Genomic DNA, 10397 nt, shown 5'->3' with positions numbered 1-10397 from the left:
CCTATAGTAAAGGCAAATATGCAAAGCCTGCATTGAAATAAAAGGTTTCAGGACATGTACATACTCATATACAAAGTCATCTATGCAACTACACCAACACCTTTTAGTGGTCTTCTGTCATTAAGAAGTAACAAATGTAATCTGCGTGGTAAAATGAAGCGGCTTATTCTACCAAGAGCAAACACGTCCAAGTATGGACTCCATACTTTCAGGTATTACGGTCTGAAGATATGGAACTCCTTGCAGGATGATTTAAGAACTGCTCCCACCATTAAAAATTTTGTATCTCAAATTAGAAAAATAACATTCGTTACTTGTAATTGCTATTTATGTTGTACATAGATTTTTATTCAATCTTCTCGTTTTCATACTATTTAGTTTTATTATTTAGTCGTATATCATTTAATTAATTTTACTTCCTCTCAATTTCCTAATTAATGTGTAAATTCTCCGCTTATTCTTTAGCCGATTTTTGACTCGAATACTTGTAGTTCTCAACTAATTTTCATTAATTATTTGTTAACTCGAAACATTAGCTGTATACGCTAGCTATAGGAGCCTAACAAGCTCCAATTGATTCGAGTATAAATAAAGTTATGATGATAGTTACACAGCTGCAAACTGTAATGACCAAAGTGAAAATCGACCCGATTTATTGTTTCGTGCGTTTCCATCGGACTCACAACAACTGAAGAAGTGGGAAATTCGTATGAAAAGAGGAGATGGCGTCTTTGCCACGGAAGGAAACAGGTTCTGTTTTTCTGAACACTTCTTGCCGACGGATTTTAAACGGACTCTGACTGGTCATAGACGAGACTTGAAGCGTACCATCGGTCTTTCCTTGGACAAAAGTGGATAAAGGATCGCTCTGTAGCGCGGAAATTTGAGAAATCTGAAGGGATAACAAGAGCCGAGAGTGCTCATGAATATAACGACCAGGAAGAAATTGCAGACGATTTCCAAAAAGATTATGTTGTATTCGGTCACCACTGAACACTTTACAAGTGGATGGAAGAAATAAAGATGGAAAATGGAAAGTTGCCTCAAGAATTACAAGAATTTAAAGCAAAGGAGAGGATTTCCAAGTTTGGTCTAGAAAGAATTTCAGGTAGTAACAGTCCAGTCAAAATGTGCCGGCAGCCGGCTATTTGGTCGCCTACAACACAATATCTGCTGCTTACTTCGAATTCACATTTGTCAGACTTGTATTCAGGATGAGGTTGTTTCGAGATTTTGTTCATCACTGTAAACTATAAAGTACAAATTATACTAATAAAGTATCATCATTTCTCTTACTATGTTGTCCCTTTAATCACTACGTGTCGACTGCATACTGCAAGCTTTCATCGTTTCCCAGGCTATAAGGTCTCTTAAATACTTCCAGTTCAAATTGTAACTAAATATACACCACGTAAATCCGAGCCGCACGAGCCGCACACAATCGTTTCTATAGGAACGCCTTGAACATTGCGTGCTAATGGCGTGGGAAAGCGAGCCGAACAGATGGTCAGCGGTCACGGGTGTTGCAGGTACGAACAAGATGGTGTACAAACGATCTCGTCAGGTTGACGCTGGGATTCCGCAAATTTCTAAGTTTTTTTCAAACGGTATCAGGTGTTTAGCCCCGGAAACCCATAGCTTTACATTGAGATAATGTATTGCTCAAATGATTAGAAGATCTGAAGCCTTCAGTTTAAATGACTCTATCACATATTATGAGTCAACTTTTAGCAACTGAGTTTCTCATTTTTCACAGTTGAGAAGTACTTGCTTGTACAAAAGTTATCCTTTTTTATAATAATGCTTCTGGCGGAATGCAATTTTAATTTGAAAATCGAAAGTCGTGTGTGACTCTTCATTACTGTTATCTTAATGCTATCTAATAGGGGCTCAGTTTACCCTAAAATGCACCAGATGCAACCATTTGAAGCCAATAGTTTTAAAATTTCCCGGGGAAGCATGCCCCCGGACCCGCCTAGCATGCAAGTGGCTCCGGCCCTTGCAGCAGAGTCCGAAGGCTTCTCCTACCTATTACTATAGCCAGCTTGCAGTAATGAAGATATAAAATTTTATACCGGATTTGCAGACTATGTAACTTTATCAGAATTCTGGAAATATGTAGAGCCTAATGCCCCAAAATTAACTTATTTCAGTTTTGTACGTGATACTTACTACTGATTCGTATAAATTGAAGATAAATTTCCTTTCATGACAGGGAAAGAAATAGGTTTCCTGGACACAAAATGTTGGTTGCGCCAGGAGGTTGTAACCGATTGATGAGTTTTGGCTTTTTTTTTTTGACCCGTTCAAGACTTGGTTTATTTGAGCGTGATCTCGCGTTTAGGTTCAGTATTTCAGAGCAAGTTGTTTCAGATATAACTATAACATGGGCTAATTACCTATAATTGATGCTAGAAAGCTTACTTATATGGTCTTCAAAAGAGTAGATTAAGGGCGAGTTTGAAAACATAAGATGCAAAATAGACCTGCACAGAAATATAAAATGCCAGACTCAAGATCTTGAGAAACAAAGTGAACTTTATTCTGAACACAAGTCCCACAAAACCTTCAAAGGTCTTGTAGGAAGGGTTTCGACAAAACACTGACCCCCGGTCAACTGACCCCCTTACTGACCCCCTACTGACCCCCTATAAAATCAATGGGAAAATGAATACTGCTTACTTAAGCCTCAACAACCCTTTTTAAACAGCATTGTTCAACAGTATTTAAGTCTAAGCACCCATTTTAAAAAGGTTAGCTTACATGAAGTAATCGGCCATCACAACAATAATCGAAAACTAACCTTTTTAAAATGGGTGCTTAGACTTAAATACTGTTGAACAATGCCGTTTAAAAAGGGTTGTTGAGGCTTAAGTAAGCAGGATTCATTTTCCCATTGATTTTATAGTGGGTCAGTAGGGGGGTCAGTAAGGGGGTCAGTTGACCGGGGGTCAGTGTTTTGTCGAAACCCCTTGTAGGAATTTCCCCAAATGTTTGGATTACATTTGTGAGTAGTTTGTATGGAGGAAGTATATCTGACTAGGAGATAGGTGTCACTTAGAATGCAACATATGTTCTCAGCCTCTCCTAGTTTTTGATAAAGCACTTGTTTCCAAAAATATATGGGCCCTACTAGAACTGTGACAGAAGAAGATGGAGAATGTATAGCAAGCCGTTTGCAGCTAAATTTAATCTTAGATAAATATGTTCAATCCTTTAAATAAAGGTTAAATTTAAAGCAATAAAAAGCATTCAATGCAATCAATGCTACCAATGTTGGTTCAATTCAAACTGTTTCTTACGATTCAATCCAGTCCATAAATTTTATTTGCAATTCAATGCCGCAAGTATGTTGATTCAATCCAATCTTTTAATTTTATATTTAATGAAAACTGGTACCGCATATATTGATTCAATCCAATAACAAGAATATTCATTTAATCCAATCCTTGCGTTATTATATGCAACCTGAAAAAAAATGTTTAATCTTCCTGGGACGAGCGCGGCCACATAGAACCAGAGTAACCTGTGCAAGTTATAGAACAAACGATGGCGGCAGAGAGGGAAGAGGAATTTGACATAGAATTTAATTGTCCTAAGTTTCTACGAGAAGAATGTGGGTAGAACAGATAGATTTAGCTTTGCGTTTACGGCAGACGGCAAACGTGAAACTGAAATTTGCGTTTTGCCAAAAATCAAAGAAGCTGGTTTGATTTTAGCTCTTTTTTTTGCCTGTTATCTACAAATGCCGCGCAACTTCTAAAACAAGAGAGGAAAGTTAGAATAAGATGATTTTCATGCTTTTATGACAAGCAACAGCCTGCCGTTTGACGTTTCCCGTTTCACGGAAACGCGATGCTAAATTTTTCTAATATTTGAGAACTTTGACACAGAAGCTGCAAAAGCGCAGGGCCGAAGTTCTTGATCAAACAAAGAGCCTGCTTGGGTCGATGAATGAGTGCGGCTGCAACCTTGACACGCTTTGTGTGCCTCGTTGCCGGACTATTACTCTGTACAGTTACGACAGATGGGGAAAAAAGAAAAAATTCCGGAAGACTGTCTCTCAAAATTCCTGTTAAGATGATAGAAGAACTGCGAGGATTGGGATTCACTAGGACAAGGATTGCAGAGATGCTCCGGCGGAGTTTAGCACTAATCGTATGACTCCCAAAATATAACAACACGCAATAGCATATGTATTTAGGCGTTCCTTGTAACGCCCCGTGGTCAGCTTATCTCAGCATATTTTAATTATTATTCATGGTAAGGTGCAGGCTAAACTTAGTGTTGTGAATGACTTGGGATTTATTGTTCTGTTTTTTGAATTGATTTAGTTTGATTTCTATCACTGATTATGAATTCATGATTGATTTTTTTTATCAACACTTCGATCGTATAAGTGTTAGATCACCTTCACGTTTCGTTTTCGTATATGATCTTTGTATCGCGACACACGCGGTCAGGAAAGTTACGGTCAGTTCGGCCAGCTTAGTACTAGTTACGATTTGTCAAATTTGGAATAACTGCGATAACGGCAGAACTGAGCGCATATGGAAGGCTCTATAATCGTGGAAAGGCTCTCGGAGAAGACTTGAAAATGAAGATGAAGATTAGACAGGACATTATCGGGAAAGGGAGAGACTTCACCGCAGGTTTGTTTGTGGGAAGTTTTTTCGCTATTGCCAAAAGAAAAATAAAAAAATAAAAATCAAAGAAATCAGAGATAAATTTTGAAAACGTGTTTTTCCATTGTTGCGGTTGTTCTGTACACCTCAAGCCGCCCGCCTACGGACCCCCTCTACGGACCACCCCAAAAAACACAGAATTAAAAATAAATAACAACTGAAAATTTGTTTACACCGGTTGTATGGATAGACCACTCTTGCCGGTGAAATCTCAGCCGTTATGCTCCGCAAATCAGATTAAGGCTCAGGTGTTGCCTTTTCCTTCGCTGTTGACCGAAGTGCTTCTGTCATTGGTTTTGGTTTTGTGTGTGTGTGGAATAAAAATACATTAAAAAAAAAAAAAAACGTTCTCCCGCCATTTTTTTCAGGACAGAGAGATCGTGAAGCCTGGGGCGAGTTCACAAACCCGCGGGAGAATGATCTGAACAAAATGGCGGAGGGAAGGAAAACAAATGCAAATAGAACTTACTTATTATCAATCTTTTTCGAAGGATTCCGGTCCACAGCGAAGGAAGGGGCGATATGTGATTAATAGACTTTGTACCCGAGCCTGAGCCTTAGTCTGTTGAATTTGCGGAGCGTTACGAGTGACACGAGTGGTCTATCCAGACAACTGGTAAGTTTTATTTATTTTCATTTCTATGTTGTTTTAGGGTGGTCCGTATAGGGGGTCCGTAAGGGTAGTCCGTGGACCGGTCCGTGAGGCAGTCCGTGGACCCAGTCCCTAGAGGGGTCCATGGACCGGGGGTCAGTGTTTTCGGGTCACCCCATCAAGTCCGTGGGAAAGGAATTTCATCAAAATGTTTAACGAAAGTGGGCGGGGCAGTGACTCGATAATTTTGGCCCATTCCACGGATCGGTGGTTTTCGTAGTATTTTGTTTCAGTTATCGTGTTATCGTGTATTATGGTTTCTTTGACTGCACAGTCCAGTTGTTGTATAAAGATATGATCAGAATGTTTCATCTAATCGGTTAAAATAACAGCAATATATCTTTCTTTCAAAATACAATATTAATGGAACCCTTGTGCCGTTTGTGAGTAATCGTTCTAACCACTTAGCCCACCTATATACTGTATATGCTGTCCTATGATAGCTGTATCAGTTTTTTTTAAAAAGAAGCACTCCCATGGATGCTTATGTAATCTTGAATGATCCGGAACAGTCATTCATGCAGGGAAGTCGTCAAAGCCCCCCTAAACCATTTCTCAAAGCCCCTCTAAACCATTCTGTGCTACTCGTCTGTGAACTGTCCACCTCGAAACTCCGCGCATCTCTGCAATCCTTGTCCAAGTGAAGTCCAGTCCTCGCAGTTCTTCTAGCATCTCCACAGGAATTTTGAGAGATGGTCTTCCGGGACTGAATCCGCAACCAGACAGAGTGATAGTCCGGCAACGAGGCACACAAAGCACATCCACTATAGAATCGAGATCATTCCTTGTCCCTTGTGTCAAGGTTGCAGCCGCACTCTTTCATCGACCTAAGCAGGCTAATTGTTTGATCAAGAACTTCGGCCCTGCGTTTCTGCAGCTTCTGTGTCAAAGTTCTCAAATATTACAACTACCCACAACTTCTCCTAGAAACTTAGGACACTCAACTTCTATGCCAAATTCCGCTTAACACTCTGCCGCCCTCTTTTGTTGTGTAACTTGCACAAGTTACTCTGGTTCTATGTGGCCGCGCTCGTCCTAGGAAGATTGAACTTTTCTTTTTCGGATTGCATATAACAACGTGAGGATTGGATTTAAGCAATGTTCTTGTTATAGGATGAACAGAACATTGGGTTGAATCAATATATGCGGTATCGGATTGCATATAAATCTAAGGATTGGATTGAATCAATATTCGTGATATTGCATTAAACATAAAATTAAAAGATTGGATTGCATCAATATGCCTTCGGCATTGAATTGCAAATAAAATTTAAGGACGGGATTGAATGATAAGAAATAGTTTGAATTGAACCAACATCGGTAGCATTGATTGCATTGGATGCCTTTTTTTGACTTTAAATTTAACCTTTATTTAAAGGATTGCACATATATATCTAAGATTAAATTTAGTTACAAACGACTTGCCATAGCAATGTTTACCTAGTGCACTGTTTGAAGTGAGAGCAAGCCTTGAGGAGCAAACAAAGATATCACTGTTCGACAAAAGTGGAACAATATCACATGGATTCTCCAAAGACGTCATTGAGACCATAGTGGCCAACAGCAATAAGCTATACATGTACCATGCAAATGTGTTTTCTGTCATCAGCAAGGCTTGCTATTACTGTTTAAGAAATCTTGAACAAGATTTTTCGAGACCTCCAGCCATCAAACATGTCCTCTATGAAGCATCTGAAACCATGATTGGCCCCTTGCCCACAGAGGATTTCCAAAGCCATGCTGTTTGATGAGCTTTCAGATTGCGAGGAAAATGATTACCTTAGGATTAGCCCACCTTATTTTAAACTTAAGTCAGGCTGGGCCTTATATCCCCTTGTTTGGGAAATCATTCCTGCAAAATGTATGAACTTCAGAAAGCTAACATCTGCCGGACTTAGAGTTCAGTGAGTAACATATCTTAATGCATTCAACATATTGTTAATTAAATGTGAAAACCTGCTCAGCTGGGAGCATGTAAAAGTTATCATAAATCTAGGAAAACAAGATATACTATGACTGACATTCTGTTGAAATTGCAGATAACTTTTTTCCAGTGGATAATTAATCATAAAATTAGCCAGCCAGTGTTTAAATACCACTCATCCACTGAATAAAGCTATCTACCAATACAACCTGTCAAACATAGCCCCTACGATAAACAGCCAAATATAATTCCATTATAAAAATGGTTATAAAGAGAGACAAAATTAAGGCAAAATTAAGCTTACTTGGTTTGACCATTCCAATGTTCAATGGCAGAAAAAACAAATTGGCTATGCAGCTTATGAGTCGGTTTTATAATAGAATTACATTACAAGAATATGCCCTAAACCCATGATGTCACTCGCATAAATGGCGGCCAAAAAGGTATTCTTTTGTTTATGTGCTAATGAGACTCACTAGCCTCGCTCTTAAGCATCATTTCTTTTGTATTTTGTCCATGCAAACGAGGCTAGTGAGGCTAATTAGAACATAAACAAAAGAATATTTTTTTGGCCACCATTTATGCATTCGGTCTATGGACTTAGAAAAAAACCTCCAAGAAAAGCGCCACAGTCCCAAAGGGCGTCTATTGTTATCGCTATTGTTTTCTTGAAACAAAGGAGCGTATGCATAATGAGGTAGGAAACCTGGCCTTATAGGACGTTTTCAACCAATCTCTGGACACACTAGTCACAACAGAGAAACAAACGACTTCTGGTGGACAAACAAAAGACGCTAATGAGAGATCTTTTGTTTTCTTCCACCAACATGGCGCCATGACGTCGCGTGAAACCCATCTATTTTACCCAACGATACATACATACATACATACATACATACATACATACATACATACATACATACATACATACATACATACATACATACTTAATTGACCTCTCCCCATAGGGGCTTTTCAGGGCCAATGAAACAATCAACGAAACAACAGAACACAACAACAACTGTTAAGAATCCCAACTGTTAAGAATCCCAACTGGCCGGAGGCAAACCCGTTGGCTATTTACAAGTGCGGCTGGGAAGTTGAACCAGGGACTACCAGGATCAAATTCAACGAGTGGTCAGAGCGGGTCTTGAACCCAGGAACTCCGGATCTCAAGGCAAGCGCCCTAACCACTGGGCCACACTGATCACAAATTTGTCACAACGATCACAAATTTGTCATAAGCGCTTCCCATACGATCAAAATAGTCAACAGTTCGCAACAACAATTAATCGTGTGGATGTGTCAAGCCTCTCGCTAAACAAAATGGCGCCTTCTTCATTCCACATCACCCACACGCGAGAACTCGCGAGTATCACGCTGTGGAAGTAATTTTCATCGGTTGAAGTTAAAAAATGTCAATCAATCAAAAAAGTGGGGGGAAGACGTCCCACTGAAGAGTTGGGTCAGGCTCTATTTTCCGTCGTCCCCCTGCATAACGAAAATAATACCTGATCGCTGGTTACTTGAGGCTTGCAATTGATCAGTACTTGCCAACGTTCGATACCCTGACAACCGAGAAATTATCAGTGGTTAGCACTGGCTATGTTGCCAGCAATAAAGCCTAGACAATCAGGAAATTAGTCAGTCAGACACTCTCTCAGTCACTCAGTTGTTCACGCAATACGTGATACGTGTGTGATACGTAATGCGTGAGACAGTCATTTAGTCGATTGGTCAGTCAGTTTAGCCAATGTTCAATCTAGTAAGGAAAGTATTTAGTCAGAGTTAACAAAAGCAAACCCAGCGGACACGCCTTCTATTTATCACTTTCGTCTTCGTATTTCCCGATTTCGGAGTGATCTCTTCTTTTGAGGGCGGGGATAAACCGAGACCAAAGATGTAACAACTTTCTGCGCTATACCGATGTTTCTCGTGACTCCAGCCATTGCTATTAATATGACAACCAGAACCTAATTGCAGGTGGTTGGCAAATGCGAATATCAAAAGAAATGTAACGTCAATGTTTGAAAACCGTAAAAGAAATATCGCTATACAAAAATTATTTTACGCACCATTAGGGACCTTTGTGTAATGCCTCAACAGCAACAGCAACAGCAACAGTGCACCAAAAGAAATGCTTAATGTCAGTTTCTTGATCATCTTGAGCAGCAAATGCCTAAAATGGGACAAAAGTGTAATTTACTAACTGAGGAAGACTCCGGCGCAATAGTAGGGAGCTTACGCAAGGACAACGATGACGGCTACGGGAACGCCACAAAACAATGGGTTTAATGAGCAAAATCAAAAGCTCTGCACGCCCTGCACGTGCGTTATGCATTTTGGTACATTTCTTCGCGTCCTCGTCCTGACAACGACGTGAATTGACCAAATTTGAGGTTGTGAAGAGGACTTGAGAACCTGATGAAACATTTTATAATTTTTCCCAAACAACCACACTATTCATGCCAATTTTAGTCCTGCAATGTTGATACACACTTTCCTTTTTGAACGACTTAGGGTTATAACGAAATTGTTACATTAACAGGAAATAATGTTTTTAGGCGATGTTCAAGGGCCGGTTGCTCGATGCCTGGTTTGCGCTAACCGTGGACTAAGAGGTATGAAAACCTATAGGTTTCCATGGTATTTAACGCCGGTTAGCGCTAACCATGCTTCGAGCAACCCGGGCCTGCAGCTGGTTGGCGGCGTCGTCGTTCTGCGTAAGCTCCCTAGTGAGCCTTAGCAACGACGACGAGAACGGAAACGAGAACGTCACCTCAAAACAAATTCCTGTTATTGCAATCAGTTCGAGACTATTCTGCAAGAATATTTTCGCTTTCATCACAAGGGTTCTGTTCAAACTGTGTTTGCGCAATTTGCATCTTTCTTTGCAATTTTTCTTCTCTCTCCATTGTGAATTTAGCTCATGGTTAGAGTGCTCGATTCAGGATCGAGTGGTCCGGATTCGGGTCCTGGCTGGGGACATTGTGTTGTGTTCTTGGGCAAGACACTTTACTTTCACGGTGCCTCTCTCCACCCAGGTGTATAAATGGGTACCGGCGAATTTAATGCTGGGGATAACCCTGCGATGGACTAGCATCCTATCCAGGGGGGAGTAGAAATACTCCTAGTA

At 40.1% G+C, this 10397-nt stretch overlaps 1 protein-coding gene across 6 annotated transcripts in view; it reads right to left on the bottom strand.

Annotated features, from left to right (window-relative positions):
- LOC138043566 (uncharacterized) overlaps positions 1 to 10397 on the bottom strand; it is a 55810-nt gene that overhangs the window by 11867 nt on the left and 33546 nt on the right. For all 6 annotated transcript variants that reach the window (XM_068889918.1, XM_068889915.1, XM_068889920.1 and 3 more), the window contains 2 exons: positions 9337 to 9440; positions 8773 to 8829 (listed from right to left, as the gene is read on the bottom strand). In XM_068889918.1, the coding sequence (XP_068746019.1) occupies positions 8773 to 8829; positions 9337 to 9424 (145 nt within the window). In that variant the 5' untranslated portion in view covers positions 9425 to 9440. The remainder of the gene's footprint in view (positions 1 to 8772; positions 8830 to 9336; positions 9441 to 10397) is intronic.

Source organism: Montipora capricornis, chromosome 3 (genome assembly GCF_036669925.1).
Source record: "Montipora capricornis isolate CH-2021 chromosome 3, ASM3666992v2, whole genome shotgun sequence".
NCBI classification, from domain to species: Eukaryota; Metazoa; Cnidaria; class Anthozoa; order Scleractinia; family Acroporidae; genus Montipora; species Montipora capricornis.
This window is presented reverse-complemented; position numbering and strand designations above follow the sequence as displayed.